Here is a 17,500-nt window from a genome sequence, read left to right as displayed (position 1 = left end):
ACCTTTATTATCGCCACACAGACATTACAGCACAGTGGAATTCTTTTCTCCGCATATCCCAGCTGAGGAAGTTGGGGTCAGAGCGCAGGGGCAGTTATGATATAGTGCCCTCTGGAGCAGAGAGGGTTAAGGGTTCAATTGTCCAGCAGTGTTAGCTTGGCATTGCTGGGGCTTGAACCCTGATCTTCTGATGAACAACCCAGAGCCTTAACCACTTGTGCTTCCACCAAAAAAGCAGCTCTAAAGCATGATGCTACCATCACCCTGCTGCACCATGACTGTGGTGTTCTTTCAGTCATGTGCTTTTTTAATTAATTAAATTAATTAATTAATTAAATTATTTGTTTATTTTCTTCCATATGATATTTGTTTTTTTAATGTTACAATACTATCAGCAACACTAAATCATATCAGAATTTTTTATTTATTTTTTATTTAAATTTTTAACGTATTATTTTTATTTATATTTTACAATAAATATAATTACTATATTTATTATTCTATATTACTATTACTATATTTATATATACTTTTATTATATTTTATTTTTAGATTTTATTATTTTAATTTATTTATCAAATATATTTTATTAAAATGTAATTTGTTCATTTTTAATTTTATTTATTTATTTATTTATTTATTTATTTATTTATTTATTTATTTATCTCCACATCAATTATCAATGTAATCAAAGCGATTAGAATAGACTGCAGCATTTTTATTTATTTGTTTCCTTTTCATTAGGAAGTGATTTTTGTTGCCATTTAATAAATAATGTAATTATTTATCATCATTTTCTTATAGCTTTATTTAAAAATACTTGAATTTGGTTAGTAAGCTTTGATATTGTTCATCATTGAAACATCACTATAAGCGTGACCCATTCTTTAAGGAGGCTAACTTCATTCTGAAAGAATTTTCACTCTGTATTATTATTTTTTTTCTCATGCTTTAGCGTTTAAGAGCGTTTAAATGTTCTTTACCCTACATTAGTCATTTCCCATTAAAGTCTGATTACGCGAGTGTTTATCAGAGAAGCTTAGCACATTTATGACTCATCAGTAATTTATGAAGTCTTATTTTATTTTTAAGTCTTAATGGTTGAAGGAAGCTGCAGAGCGGGAGAAGAAACATGCTCTGATTTTAATAACGATTCCTTTTATCTCGGGCAAATCGAACATCGCTCAGACGCCGAGAGAAGCCGAGTTCTCTGGCGTTAAATATATAAATATATACATATAGCACTCGGAGTTTAGGGGAAGGGATTTAACATTGTTTTTAGAAAGTATGGAGTTATGGAAAGACTCAGAGTTATGCGGTTATGTAAGCGGCTCAGCACATATTGTGTATTCGCAGACTGAGATAATGAGAATGAATAATTATAAATGCATGGATTTATGCAAAATTGCACATTTATGTAAGGATTGCTGGGAACCTTCTCTCTGCTGCCACTTCACCGACACTACAAATGAAAAGGAGAAAACTTTTTAAACAGGCCTTAAAGGGACAGCGCGGAGGAAAAGCTACGTAAATTTTCCTCTCACACTAAATCCGTCAATTTCCTGGAGTCGAATCGAGCCGAAATATTTCCATAAAACTTTGTTTAAATCTTCGGTTCTTCAGGTTGTTCCTCTAGTGGTTCCTCTAGAACCTTTACTTCTACACTGAAATCCTGAAAGAACCCTTTAAGGTATAAACTGGGAAGATTTAGCCATTCGCTGAAGGGTAAAGGACGAATCGTTCGAACTTTCTTGCCAGCCAATAGAAAACGAGGGGGCGGGGCTACACTCTGTGATCTGTAACAGTGAGTGTTTTGTGTATAATTAGTTATGGACATATGCCAGGATAAACTATTCATTTAATTGCACATGAACCGTTCTAGATGATTCTTTTGCTAATTTATACGTTTTCCTTGGCTAAATTATGTATCTTGAATTTTCCAGGCATTTTGGAAGGAGAAAGGTTTCTCAGGTGAGATCGTGGCACATCCCTCTGAAAGTTGCCCTTTTGGGGTCACCTTTGACGCTAGCAGTCCCGGCGGGAGCCCGGCGCTGGTGGGCTTCATCTCCGGGGTTCAGGACTGTTACTGGAACAGCCGAGAGGTGAGAGACGACGAGAAGGAGGAGGCGGAGAAGGTGAAAATGTGCGAGAGAGAGAAGGTGCGAGAGCGAGTGGAAAGGCACAGCGTCAGAAATGGCACCAGAGAATTTTAGGGTCTGTCCCAGAGGTTTGCAGCTGCGTACAGTTCAGAGCTGTGCAGGGATATTGAGACGACGAGGTGAAAATGGAGGCGTTTGCCGTATTCGGCTGTCAGGAGACGTCCCCGAAGAGGTGACTTTCGATTCGGCATATGCAGTTTACTGAAGCGTGTTAAATTAATCTGCCCTTTTTTATCGCACCTCTTCTCCAACCTCGTCATCTGCAGCGTAAACACCAGACGTAAGCAGACGGTTAGTGAACATTAGAATTCCAAGCTCACTTTGGTTAAAACAAGACACGAAGCTCAATTCTGATCGCACTGGGGGGTTTTCACACCCTAAATATTTCCCCTGGGTCCTAGTGAATCCTGGGGTTGAGTAGTTAGAGGTTTCACACTGCTCCTACTTTATCCGGGGTAAACACTAAATCCTGCTCTTCATCATCTGCCCTTGCTTCACCCTCTACCTCCCTAAACCCCGCTGCAACCGTCTTCTCATTTGCATATTCTCTGCATCAACATTCCTGATTGGATAAATCCGACGTGACGGCGGCTTTGGATAACAGCTCGTCTCGTCACTTTCATCAGTGAAGGAAAAACAGTTCATTTTGTCGTAAACTTCCATTAGCCACATTAGCCTTGCTGCTCACGTACAAAGCTTAAGCTAAAGCCGCTAGCTGTAGACTCGGGAACTTCACGGGAACAGAAAATTGCGTGAAGTTTCACCAAACTGTTCGTTGTATTAATCATCAGCGCAGGAAACTTCAGTGTGTGTTCTGACTGAGTGTGATATTGCTTCATCTGTTTCTCATCGCCCACACACACACACACACACACACACACACACACACACACACACACACCGTACTGCCCGCACCATAACACGAGCTTTCATTCAGATTCATTCGTGTTTTTAACCACACACACACCACTCTGATCTGTGCAGCTGATCAGCATCTGTATTCAGCACACCTGCATTCAGCACACCTGTATTCAGCACACCTGCATTCAGCTCACATGCATTCAGCATACCTGTATTCAGCACACCTGTATTCAGCACACCTGCATTCAGCACACCTGTATTCAGCTCACATGCATTCAGCATACCTGCATTCAGCACACCTGTATTCAGCACACCTGCATTCAGCTTCACCTGCATTCAGCTTCACCTGCATTCAGCTTCACCTGTATTCAGCACACCTGCATTCAGCTTCACCTGCATTCAGCTTCACCTGTATTCAGCACACCTGTATTCAGCACACCTGCATTCAGCACACCTGTATTCAGCACACCTGTATTCAGCACACCTGCATTCAGCACACCTGTATTCAGCACACCTGTATTCAGCACACCTGCATTTAGCTCATCTGTATTCAGCTTCACCTGTATTCAGCACACCTGTATTTAGCACACCTGCATTCAGCACACCTGTATTCAGCACACCTGTATTCAGCACACCTGCATTCAGCACACCTGTATTCAGCACACCTGCATTCAGCACACCTGTATTCAGCACACCTGCATTTAGCTCATCTGTATTCAGCTTCACCTGTATTCAGCACACCTGTATTCAGCACACCTGCATTCAGCACACCTGTATTCAGCACACTTGTATTCAGCTTCACCTGCATTTAGGTCACCTGTATTCAGCACACAGCCTAATGTCCACATGTGACATCAAAACACTCGGGACAATACAGCGAACTGGGTTATGTATATTCTGGTGAAAGTCCAAAAGTATTGGCACCCTATCTGTCCACTTGCCTCCAAAAAATCATCAGGTCACATTACAACCAATGGCTTCGATGATTCCACAACAAATTCTTGCCGAAGTTCTAGAAAAAGAAAGCAACAAACAGAAAACCTTCACCGTCTTTTTGTATTTTTCTTTCTATCTCTAGAAGAAGAAATATTGCCGTGTTTCTGAAGAGCCTCAGAGAAGTGTAAACTCCTGTGTCCTTGTCTGAAAAAGTGGATTCAAATCCTGAGGCAGAAAACTGACAGAGATGAGAAGATGTAGAGCAATATGTCAATACAGGAAAAATAAATGAATAAATAAAAAATATCAAAGGCTCGGTAAGGACAGGATTAAAACACTACTTAGCAACTAGAGTGAGCTCAAGAGTCACTTTTAGTGTGTGTGTGTGTACTTGAAGAACGAAGGTTCGAGTTCTTGTGTTTTGAGATGTTTGAAGGCAGCCATGTTTGTCTGAGGAGTCATCCTAAAAAATCTTTAAGTTCCTGCTTTACCTTTGATTGTTACAAAGCTGGGGCAGCGTGGTGGCTTAGTGGTTAGTACTATTGCCTCATCACAAGAAGAACCCAGGTTCGAACAAGCAGGGGTCTTTCTGTGTAGAGTTTACATGTTTTCCCTGCATGGGTTTACTCTTGGTACTCCGGTCTCCCACAGTCCAAAAACATGTACATTAGGTTGATTGGTAATTCTAAATTGCCCATAGGAGTGAGTGTGTGTGGTTGTCTGTCTGTATGTGTGGCCCTGTGATGGACTGGTGACCTGTCCAGGGTGTACCCCTGCATTTTGCCCAATGTGTGCTGGGATAGGCTCCAGCAGATCCCCTAAAACTGAAGACTCCTTCCGTAAACTTTACGGAAAACAGTAAAAAACATTTTTTTTAGAATCAGTTGATCCTCTGTGGATCGTTGGACCGCATGGTGCCTGTGAATGCGCTGTTACTATAGCAACCACATAGTAATCTAGTGCTATTACTGTGCAGTAATGTGTATATGTGACAAATATAGACAACTTAACTATTTCTGTAAAAAATAAACCAGAGAAAACGAATCTGTGCTTTCCGACCGATCGGAATCCAGAATTGAAGACCGCAACCCATCTCAAGGGTTTGATCGATTTTCTTCCTCTCGACTCTCTCCATCATCCCTCACTCAGAACTCTGTCGGTTTATTCGCCGCCTTGTTGTCGTTTCCTTTCCGTCATGGTTATTCGTCATTAAATAAAGCTGCTCTCTATTCTTGCTTCCTTTCAGTTGGAGGACAGACGAGACGCCGTCGTTAGCAGCCTGGTGAAGTATCTGGGACCTGGAGCAGCCTCCTACATTCACTACGAGGAGAAAGTAAGTGACAGAAACGTCTGAGTCACCGGTAGAGTCAGAGTCACGATGGCTTCAGCGTCTCTTCCCTTCTTCGTTAGAAAGCTGCATGATAACTGATCGTTAAAAAGTGAGCAGGATTGTCGTGGAGACGTCTGGATTTAACACGGGATTTAAATTTTGTGGAAAAAGTGAAGAGGAGGAGGAGGAGGAGGAGGAGGAGGAGGAAGAGTGTGTTTGGTTCGGTTGCATGGCTCAGACCACATACTGGCGTTTTTGACAGGGTGTTAAAAAAAATGAGTCAGGGAGCTACAGGTGAGGATCTAAAAAAAACCCAATGTTTTCTAGGACTGTTTTTCTCCTCACGCTTCGGGCGATCATGCTGCCTGATGCATCATAGAAAGATTTTCATTTTTTATTTTTGAGGTCTGATGCAACAAAATATAAGACAAGACTCAAATCTCTGGTTCCTTCCATGTTCCTCATGGCTGGCTGGATGCCAATATTTCAGTTTCGAGTAAAAAAATAAATAAAAATAGCGTTCATTTGGGATGAACTCAAATTTGAGGACAGTTTTAAGGCAATCGAACGCAGCTCTAGCTTGGTGCTTGTCCTTGACGTTCCGTAGAATTATAGAAATTATATTTTAAAAAAATCCTTTAATTACTAAGGAAGATTTTTACACAGAATATAAAGAAAAAAAAGAAATTACAGGGCATTTTAAGGTAAATGAACGAACCACAAGCTTTTAAGATTGCATTTGAAACTTTTTTTTGTAGTTTTTTTTATTCAATTTGAACAGATTTAAAGCCAAGAATTTAAAAACAATTCACACACAATTTTAAGGCCATTGAATGCACCTCTGGCTTCCAGTTTGTCCATGATATTATATGCTATTTTATAAAACTCTCATTAGATAAAGTTTCATTTTTAATTATAAAAGCACTTTCTTTGTTTTTAAAGAAAATAAACAGGTTTAAGGCAAGTGAACGCACCGCATGGCCCTGGTGCTTTATAATGTTGTATAAAACTCCTTGTGTTTCTCACTGATGACGTTTTCTACATAGAACATAAGGGAAAAAATGGCATTTGCAAGCATTTTCTAAAGGAATTAAACAACCCACAGAACTTTACTAGTTCCAGATGTTATATTATATTATATAAACCTCCTTATAAGTTTACTTAGGATTTGCTTTGTTCTGTATAAAGGCAAGAATTTGATTAAAATGGGATTATTACTATTGTTATTATTATTATTATCATTATTATTATTATTATTATTTTTATTATGATAAAGCAGTTTTTATTTTAAGTAAATGGACAATTTTAAAGCAAGTGAACGTACCACATGCTATAAAATTGCTCTTGGCATTATGTAATATTATAATATATATATTAACCTCCTCAAAGTCTTTCTTTGATTTGATGTGTACTGTATAAAGGCAAGAATTTACCTCAGAAAAAAAATTACAGACAGTTTTAAAGAAAATGAACACACCATTGTTGAATATCATAAAACTCCTTTTTTTACAGCGTAAAACTCGAAAAGAAAAACATCTAATTTCCAGACAATTTTAAGGCAAGTGAACGCACCACATGTGCTGAGCTGACTCCTGGTGTGATGTGATATTATATAAAAGCACTTTGTAGGTCTCGCTGATGAAGGTTTTACGGTATAAATCAGAGAATTAAAGGGGCGCTCCTGCTGAAGCGTGCGGCCTAAATGTCTGGTCCTGATGGAGGTCTGATGGCGAAGATGCCCGAGTTGATTAGTTCAGCTCCATTTCTCTGCACGGTGTTTGGTGAGCCTCGTTTCAGACACGTCACATTAAAGCATGTGAAATCACTCCTCGGTGCTGAGCTCGACATCAAGGAGGACGAAGAGGAGGAGGAGGAGGAGCGCAGAGAGCCGTTAAGGACAAGCCGTGTTCGTCACCTCGTTCCTGACGCCCTCGGAGCGTGAACTCGACAGAACTCTCAAGATCTCTCTCAAGATGACATGAAACTCTTTCGTTTCCTCTTCTCTTTCTCTCTTCTCGGGATCTAGGCGCTAAAGCCTGGTTCATCAAGTCCTTCTTGAGGAGCATCTTCTGAAATCCTGCATCAGTCGCACAAAGTTAAAGCAAATATTCAGAGAATATTCTTCAGAGAATTTAGCTTGCAACGCTACAGCTACATCATTTATCTGAGCTTTTACTACGTAAACACTCCATCAGAAAGACTCCTGTAGTGTTTTTTTCTAATTAGTTTACATTTAATGAAACTGTTCTTTTTACATAAACAAAAAACAAAAAAATATATAAATATTTGTTATATTTGTTAAAAAAATAGGTTAAATTTTATTTTTTTTATTTATATTTTTCTCCAATTATATATATATATATATATATATATATATATATATATATATATATATATATATATATATATATATATATATCAGAAATGATATTTTCAAAATGGTAATTATTTTCATTATTATTATTATTATTATTATTATTATTATTATTTCAGGCATATTGTTTTTTATACTAATTTTAATAATATTATTTAGAATCAAAATTCCTAAATTAATTTGTTCTCCTTTAAATTTTGATTGTTTTATTTTTATTTTGGTTTTGTTATTAAAGTAGTAATATTTTAAGGGAAACTTTTTTCTTCATTATTTATTTATTTATTTATTTATTTATTTATTTATTTATTTATTTTAACCTCTACTCTTATCTTAAAACTGGACAACTTTTAAAAAATATATCATTTCTGAACATTTGTGCAGTTTTGGACATTGGAAGATTAATTCTTTATTTTTTTATATAAATTTTTTAAATTCATATATCATGCAAATTTCAGTTAAAGACCAGATCAAGTAAAAGGATATCTGGAAATGCACGTAAATTATTTATGCTAATTAATGCTTAGCCAGATTAAAGAATGACAAAAAAAAGACATGCAGCTTATCTCCTTAACAGAAACACAGTATATAATTTATACAGAATATCCACCGTACCTGTGATTAGTCCCTGAGAAGGGGCTGTTACTATGGAAACGATATCGTATTAGTAGGTTATATTAACATAAATATAGCTGTGACTCACAGGTGCTGTGATGGAAACTTTCTGACCAATCAGACTGGAGAATTGAGATGTGCAGGAATCACATGACTACAACTTTGTGATTGCAGGATGATGTTAATGAGTCAGAGACAGTGAACTTTGGTTTGATTGGCGTCGTGATGAACGGAGCGAACACGCAGACTCACGCTGCGTTAAATACGCTCGTCAACAACATGACACCAGCGTGACGCTCGTTCGTCATTAACCGACACCTCCTGTGGCGAGGATGAGGACGAGGACCAGATCATGACATGTGCAAGCTGTGTGGAAGCATCACCACGCTCGTTCTGGGCTGTCACGATCTCTTCAGCTTTTAATATAACTTATTTAGACTTAGAATCATAATCCAAACATCATGTAGTTTTATGTAGAAACTGTATGAATAGTTAATTTTTTAAGTGTTTTTTAATAATTCTTCCTAAGCTGCCAAAGAAACATTTAATTTTTTTCAGTCAACATGTTAATTTTTTATTTGCCACTAGTGAGTAATGAATAACATTTTTACCCCCATTATACCCCCAATTCATTCAATAACCAGTTTTTATTTTTACCACTATTTATTTTGTTAGGTTTGGTTTTATTTAAGTATGTTTAAGTATAATATTTCAAACCGGATCTATCCAAATAAACCATCCATCCATTTTCTATACCCACTTTATTCCTAATTAGGGTTATGGGGATCTGCTGGAGCTTATCCCTGCACACACTGGGCAAAACACAGGGGTACACTCTGGACAGGTCACCAGTCCATCAATTAGAATTACCAGTCAACCCAATGTACATGTTTTTTGGGCTGTGGGAGGAAACCGGAGTACTCAGAGTAAACTCACGCAGGCACAGGGAGAACATGCAAACTCCACATAGAAAGCCTGTTCAAACCCAGGATTCGTACCCAGCACCTTCTTGCTGTGAGGCAACAGTGCTAACCACTAAGCCACCGTGCTGCCCACAAACATACCAAAAGCAATCAAAAAATGGAGTTTAAAAACAAAATGGCTGACGATCAAAGGGAGGAGTCAAAAAACAAAATGGCCAACAAAATCAAGAAGAATCTAAAAACAAAATGCAGGATGAAATAAAACGGAGGAGTCTAAAAACAAAATGGTTGACATGATCAAAAGGAGGAGTTTAAAAACAAAATGGCCGACAAAATCAATATGACGTGTCTAGTAGCAATTTCCAATAATCCTCTGCCACACAATTACCTTGTTAATACGTCCCCTCTTAGAAAAAATCAAGGGTTCTTTAAGGGTTCGTTAAGAGTTTATTGTATAATTAAGAGCTCTTACCTTAGGCACTGGAGGCTTAGTGGTAGGTTTCTTGCCTGCCATGTGAAAGACCCAGGTTTGATTCCCAGCCACTGGATGCAGTGCTGGTCCCAAGCCTGGATTAAATGGGAGGGTTGCATCAGGAAGGGCATCTGGTGTAAAACCTGTGCCAAAGTGTCGTGTGGACAGGTTGGTCTGCTGTGTTGACCCCTCACGCATGTAGGGACCAGCCAAAAGATCAACAACAAGAGTTCTTACTTTAGAATAAAGAATGTGTGAATGTGAGTTCTTCATGAAATCCTTTCTGATAGGGTTCCCCTTTTACCTGGTTCCACCAAACACACATCTGCTGACCCTTTGTGCCTTCTCTGGGTTAGGTTTTGTATAAATCTGGACTTTCAAGTTCATCATACGGTCTTAGGAGAGTTCTTCAGGGAACCTGAAAACAAACTGATGTAGAATTTCCACATTAAACTTTTTAATAGGATAATTTGCACAGAAGTGCACAGGGTTTGTAATCCAGACTTGTTTAAAGGTCATTTATTGGTTAATTACTGATTCCATTAGAATACTGCTGTAGGGTTCTACATAGAACCTTTAAGGATATATTAAACAAGACAACATTCAACCTTTTAAGGTTCTCTGTATTAAAAAGAGATCGATTAGAAATCATTCAGAACGTGTATCACACACTCAACACACACACACAGACGGGTTCTATTCGGGAACCTTTCTGGAGTTACTCATGATCCTGAAGGGTTCTTTAAAAGTTTTATCGGATAAATAACGGTTTTTAGATTATAATCGAATAAATTCTGACAGGAAACAAATTCATTGTGTTCTTCTTCTTCTTTGGGCTTTTCCCTTCAGGGGTCTCCACAGCGAATCATCTCTCTCCACCTATCCCTATCTTCTGCATCCTCAACATTTACACCCACTAGCTTCATATCCTCATTTATTCCATCCATATACCTCCTCTTTGGCCTTCCTCTTTGCCTCCTGCCTGGCAGCTCCATGTCCAAGATTCTCCTACCAATATACTCACTCTCCCTCCTCTGGACATGTCCAAACCATCTTAATCTGTCCTCCCTAACTTTGTCCCCCAAACGTCCAAAATGAGCTGTCCCTCTGATGTACTCGTTCCTAATCCTGTCCAACCGTGTCCCTCCCAAAGAGAACCTCAACATCTCCAGCTCTGCTACCTCCAGCTCTGACTCCTGTCTCTTCCTTAGTGACACTGCCTCTAAACCATACAGCATGGCTGGTCTCACCACCGTCTTGTACACCTTCCCCTTGATTCTCGATGATATTTTTCTATCACAAAACAGATTCATTTTGTGAGTCTGTTTAAAGGATTCTGTATACAGTAGAACCTCTAAGCGTTCTTTAACACTTTTGAAAATGTTCTCATATGAACATGAGATGTAAACAGGCAGCAAGAAAAGCACACACACATAACACACACACACAGCTCTCATAATGAAACCTAGACGAGGCGTCATGTTTCTAATCATCACCTTGTCGACTCTGGCGGCGGTTAATTGGAGGCCAGTGATATTAATTACGGCCTCCGTGCTTTGTTTATTAAACAGATTAGTGAGTCTGAACCTTTGTGCGGCACGACGACGTTTGTTAGTGCATCATAGGCCCTTCGTTTACACACACGATCAACTTTAATTATTTACACTACATCATTTAACTGGAGGTATTTCAGCATGTGGAGTTCCTGTGGGTTATGAAACCAAATGTTTCGATGTTTCGCACAAAAGTTTTTTTCTAGTAGCTGTGTAAACAGAGTGGAAACGAAGTATACACAATTAAAATATTACCAATAAAGAAATATTCGAGCTTTGAGGTAAGAGGGAGCGAGGTGCAGTGTGAGGAGTAATAAGAGCTTTGAGGTAAGAGGGAGCGAGGTGCAGTGTGAGGAGTAATAAGAGCTTTGAGGTAAGAGGGAGCGAGGTGCAGTGTGAGGAGTAATAAGAGCTTTGAGGTAAGAGGGAGCGAGGTGCAGTGTGAGGAGTAATAAGAGCTTTGAGGTAAGAGGGAGCGAGGTGCAGTGTGAGGTGTAATAAGAGCTTTGAGGTAAGAGGGAGCGAGGTGCAGTGTGAGGGGTAATAAGAGCTTTGAGGTAAGAGGGAGCGAGGTGCAGTGTGAGGGGTAATAAGAGCTTTGAGGTAAGAGGGAGCGAGGTGCAGTGTGAGGTGTAATAAGAGCTTTGAGGTAAGAGGGAGCGAGGTGCAGTGTGAGGTGTAATAAGAGCTTTGAGGTAAGAGGGAGCGAGGTGCAGTGTGAGGTGTAATAAGAGCTTTGAGGTAAGAGGGAGCGAGGTGCAGTGTGAGGGGTAATAAGGGCTTTGAGGTAAGAGGGAGCGAGGTGCAGTGTGAGGGGTAATAAGAGGTTTTGAGGTTAGAGGGAGTGAGGTGCAGTGTGAGGAGTAATAAGAGGTTTGAGGTAAGAGGCAGTGAGGTGCAGTGTGTGGAGTAATAAGAGGTTTTGAGGTTAGAGGGAGCGAGGTGCAGTGTGAGGGGTAGTAAGAGCTTTGAGGTAAGAGAGAGCAAGGTGCAGTGTGAGGGGTAATAAGAGGTTTTGAGGTTAGAGGGAGTGAGGTGCAGTGTGAGGAGTAATAAGAGGTTTTGAGGTTAGAGGCAGTGAGGTGCAGTGTGAGGAGTAATAAGAGGTTTTGAGGTTAGAGGCAGTGAGGTGCAGTGTGAGGAGTAATAAGAGGTTTTGAGGTTAGAGGCAGTGAGGTGCAGTGTGAGGAGTAATAAGAGGTTTTGAGGTTAGAGGCAGTGAGGTGCAGTGTGAGGAGTAATAAGAGGTTTTGAGGTTAGAGGCAGTGAGGTGCAGTGTGAGGAGTAGTAAGAGGTTTGAGGTAAGACTTCATCCCATCACTTTGTTGTTGATTATTTTGTGATAAAAGCCGGTCATGTTTCACCGCAGAAACGATTTAAAGTGCCTGAACATTTCCTCCCAGCCTCTGACCAGAACTTTATTAGCGCTCATGGAAACACACTTTCTGTTATTTTTCTTCCATTCTGACTCAATAGAACGAATCAGTGGAAAGAGTCGTGGCTACATAAGACTGTATTTTCCCGCTCTAATAAACTCGTCAGCGCAGTAACGAGCTCTTCACAACACCCGACAAAAACGTGTGAAAGCCGTGAAACGTTCCGACTTCGCTGCCGGACACAAAAGGGACGGATTTTTAAAAAAATGGTCGGTCAGTTTTAAACCTTAACCTCAATAACAAGAGGAAGATTTATTATCTGTTTTTCTGTAATTCTCTAACAGCAAGTGTTTATGTGAAAGCGTCTGCAGCTCGCTGAAACCCATCCAGAGCCGCGGGGTGAATCCAAGTGTTTTAACGTGACAGTTATGAGAAAGCTGAAGTTGTTTCACGCTCACCTCACTGACGTCTGCGTCCATTTAGAGGAAACCGCAGACGTCCAGAGCCTCGATTTAATATAGATAAATTACATGTGGAATGATTAAAGATTAAATAAGGAGTATGTTGAGATCATCTGCAGGTATGTCAGGTGTACAGACAGAGAAAATGTCTATGTCAAAAACATAGATATGTCAAATGTCAAAGATTAGCGAGAAAATGGTGGATTGGATAGAAAAAGATTCAGTTTGATCAGATTCTGTAAAACAATTGGAATCTGCTTTGGAAAAATGTTGTGGAATTTAAAATGTTTATATATGAAGATGTTTATATGCAGTGGAAGGTTTTGTGTAAAAATTAGTAGTAAGAGTGATTCAGTGTGAAACTAATAGGAAGCTAGTCAGTGGTAAAGCTAGACAGTGGTGAGGCTAGTCAGTGGTGAAGTGAGTAGGAAGCTAGTCAGTGGGTATGCTAGTCAGCGGCTATGCTAGTAGGAAGCTAGTCAGTGGTGAAGCTAGTTATAAAATATAGCAAGTTGATGAGCAGAAATCTTGAGAATGTTTGTTTGGAAAGTGAAAAATGAGGTGTGTGTGTGTGTGTGTGTGTGTTTCCACTCCTCAGAGTGTGTATTTCTCCAGGTTGGGTCACAGTGTCAGGCTTCATACATCTTCCACCTGCAGTAAAGTGGAGTAAAGGTTTTTCCAGCTGATGCTGAGACTCTCTCCTGGTGAAAGTGATAACATCCCTGACACAAGGAGCTTATTCAGTCCTGAGCCCCTCTCACACACACACACACACACACACACAGAGTAGACTAAAGACATGGCTCCAGTGTTCAGCTGTAAAGCTGTAGAGTGAAGGGGAGGATTACGGTGTGACGGTGCGACTCGATCTCACGCTGATGTTGATGTTTGTCCTGCACTCGTCTCACACCACTGTGTATTTACACTCTATATACTTTTGTGTACTGAGGGACAAGAAGACAGATTTGTGTGTGTCTGTGTGTGCGTGTGTATATCTGCATATTTCCGTGTGTATGTGTGTGCGTGTGTGTATGTCTCTGTATGTCTGTGTGAGTGTGTGTGTATGTTTGTGTGTATGTGTGTATATCTCTGTATTTCTGTGTGTGTGTCTGTGTGCTTTACTGTGTGTGTGTGTGTGTGTGTGCGTGAGTGTCTCTGTGTGTCTGTATGAGTATGTCTGTGCGTGTGAGTGTCTCTATATGTCTGAGTATGTCTGCGTGTGCTTTAGTGTATGTGTGTATGTCTCTGTAAGTCTGAGTGTGTGTGTGTGTGCTTTACTGTGTGTGTGTGTGTGTGTGTGTGAGTGTCTCTGTGTGTCTGTATGTCTGAGTATGTCTGTGTGTGTGTGTGCGTGTGCTTTAGTGTATGTGTGTATGTCTCTGTAAGTCTGAGTGTGTGTGTGTGCTTTACTGTGTGTGTGTGTGTGTGTCTCTGTGTGTCTGTATGTCTGAGTATGTCTGTGTGTGTGTGTGTCTCTGTGTGTCTGTATGTCTGAGTATGTCTGTGTGTGTGTGTGTCTCTGTGTGTCTGTATGTCTGAGTATGTCTGTGTGTGTGTGTGTGTCTCTGTGTGTCTGTATGTCTGAGTATGTCTGTGTGTGTGTGTGCGTGTGCTTTAGTGTATGTGTGTATGTCTCTGTAAGTCTGAGTGTGTGTGTGTGTGTGCTTTACTGTGTGTGTGTGTGTGTCTCTGTGTGTCTGTATGTCTGAGTATGTCTGTGTGTGTGTGTGCGTGTGCTTTAGTGTATGTGTGTATGTCTCTGTAAGTCTGAGTGTGTGTGTGTGTGCTTTACTGTGTGTGTGTGTGTGTGTGTGAGTGTCTCTGTGTGTCTGTATGTCTGAGTATGTCTGTGTGTGTGTGTGTGTGTGAGTGTCTCTGTGTGTCTGTATGTCTGAGTATGTCTGTGTGTGTGTGTGTGTGTGCTTTAGTGTATGTGTGTATGTCTCTGTAAGTCTGAGTGTGTGTGTGTGTGCTTTACTGTGTGTGTTTGTGTCTGTCTCTGTGTGTCTGTATGTCTGAGTATGTCTGTGTGTGTGTGTGTGTGAGTGTCTCTGTGTGTCTGTATGTCTGAGTATGTCTGTGTGTGTGTGTGTGCTTTAGTGTATGTGTGTATGTCTCTGTAAGTCTGAGTGTGTGTGTGTGTGCTTTACTGTGTGTGTGTGTGTGTCTGTCTCTGTGTGTCTGTATGTCTGAGTATGTCTGTGTGTGTGTGTGCGTGTGCTTTAGTGTATGTGTGTATGTCTCTGTAAGTCTGAGTGTGTGCGTCTGTGTGTATGTCTGTGTATGTGAGTGTCTCTGTGTCTGTGTGTGTGTATATATATGTCTCTGTACATCTGTGTGTGTGTATTTGCGTGTGTGTGTATTTGCGTGTGTGTGTGTGTGTGTGTGTGTGAGGCCACCTACAAGTCACGTGACTTGACTTAAATCTCTGACTAATCAGAATCAAGAAAACTGTATCGCTCTGAGATGATGTAACACTCCTGATGTGTGTTGTGTGTATTTTAGAACTGGGCTAAAGAGGAGTATAACGGAGGATGTCCGGTCAGTGTCATGGTCCCCGGGATGCTCACCTTCTACCTTCCTAGCCTCCGAAAACCGTGTGGCAGGTAAAAAAAAAAAAACCCACACACGAGTGTATGTGCTCCAGCATCTTTGTAAATGTTTAGTTCCGGATACCTCGACCCTTGGTGTGCCTCGACTCGCTAACTTGCATTAGTGGCCCCTGGAGGGAGCAGAGGTTAGAGGAGGGATGAGTGTGTGAGCAGAATGTGCAGGAAATGGAGGAGATGGAGGTGTGTGTGTGTGTGTGTAGCATGAAGCACAAATGCATAATGTGCCTCAAACCAATGGAGTGGAGGTCACAGGGACAGCTTTCTCCAGGGAACGCAGCGGCATAATCCATTTGTAAATGGCTCCCGTTAGGCATCGGCCATAACCCGAACAAATCCAGAGAGGAAGTGTGTGTGTGTGAGTGTGTGTGTGTGAGAGACAGAGAGAGAGAGGAGAGAGTGATGTTGCAAGGTAATGCATTTCCATAATGGAATTAAATCTCCAAAGAAGAGAAAGATCTCATCAAAGTAAGGAGGATGGAAAGAGTCGCTGCTCTCGGCTTTGTTCTGATCCGTAAACTAAAAGAGCTCTTTAATCCGTCCTTGACCTACATCCTCTCCCCTCGCACCGCACCTCCGACACACAACACACACAATTCAACGCCGCCTGCATTCATTCCATAGAAAAACTCGCAGGTTTGTATGATAAACCTCTGATACATTTCTAACACCACTTCGTTTCTATAGCAACAGGAGCTTGAGCTGTGGAAAAAATCGATGAAGATTCACGGCATTTATGTCACATTTAAGGAAGGAGTCTCCAGTGTCAGAAACTTTTTTTTTTTCTGAATCAGCATGATGAAATGTTACGATAATAAAAATGAGGTTTTATCCTGGTTAGAAATAATTTTATTAATTTTATTTTAATTTTATTTTAATTGTATTTTATCTTATTTTATTTTAATTTAATTTAATTTAATTTAATTTAATTTAATTTAATTTAATTTAATTTAATTTAATTTAATTTAATTTTAATTTAATTTTATCTTATTTCATTTTTTATTTTAATTTAATTTAATTTAATTTTATTTTAATTTATTTATTTATTTAATTTTTAATTTCCTTTTATCTTATTTTATCTTATCTTATTTCTTTTTTATTTGATCTTATTTTATTTTATTTTAATTTAATAGATTTAAAATTTGTTTAAGAATTTATATATTTTCAGTAACGTTTTTCAGTATTTATTTTTTTCCAACACAGAAGTTTTAAAAAGAATAAATGAAATAATAATAATAATAATTATTATTAATTTTTTTTTCTATTTCTTTTTTTGTACAACTTTGGTTATATGGAAATAAATAAATCCCAAAATAAACAAACAAACAAATAAATAAATAAATAAAAATCCCAAATCTAACCAGACTCTATCGTTTTCATAGCAACAGTATCTTGTATTGCAGATATTTAAAAGAAAACGTGTGTAATTGCAGATACGGTGAAGTTTCCCAAGAGGAGATGTTTATGTAACATTTATTGGAAGGAGTCTCCAGTGTTAAAAACGAATTTTTTTTCTCAGTTTTCTCAAATTTTTTTCTGAAAACCAAAATGTTCTAATTTAATTTATTTCAACTTAAATCAGATTTTTTTGTGTAGATTTTCAGAGAAAATATACAAAACAATGAGAAAGGATTAAGGTTAAAGTTATGATTAGGGATGGGTTTGGATTAGGGGCGTGGCTTAAACCTAACATTCAGCTACTTTTTACAGAACTGAGTCTAACCACATGGTTCAATCTCTTGAATGTCCGAAATCCATAGAATTTTTTGTTGTCGTTTCCATAGTAACAGCTCAAGAGTCGATTATGTCACATTTTATGGAAGGAGTCTCCAGT

General features: G+C 39.3%; 1 protein-coding gene across 1 annotated transcript in view; it reads left to right on the top strand.

The window, feature by feature from the left end:
• The window catches only part of si:ch211-127i16.2 (amine oxidase [flavin-containing] A), a 75,873-nt gene that overhangs the window by 53,444 nt on the left and 4,929 nt on the right, over positions 1 to 17,500 (top strand). The window contains exons 10-12 of the mRNA XM_058411438.1: positions 1,944 to 2,102; positions 5,203 to 5,289; positions 15,563 to 15,663. Coding sequence (XP_058267421.1) covers positions 1,944 to 2,102; positions 5,203 to 5,289; positions 15,563 to 15,663 — 347 coding nt within the window. The remainder of the gene's footprint in view (positions 1 to 1,943; positions 2,103 to 5,202; positions 5,290 to 15,562; positions 15,664 to 17,500) is intronic.

This window comes from Hemibagrus wyckioides, linkage group LG16 (assembly GCF_019097595.1).
Source record: "Hemibagrus wyckioides isolate EC202008001 linkage group LG16, SWU_Hwy_1.0, whole genome shotgun sequence".
Classification (NCBI taxonomy): Eukaryota; Metazoa; Chordata; class Actinopteri; order Siluriformes; family Bagridae; genus Hemibagrus; species Hemibagrus wyckioides.
Note: the sequence above shows the minus strand (reverse complement) of the source record. Positions and strands in the feature narration are given on the sequence as shown.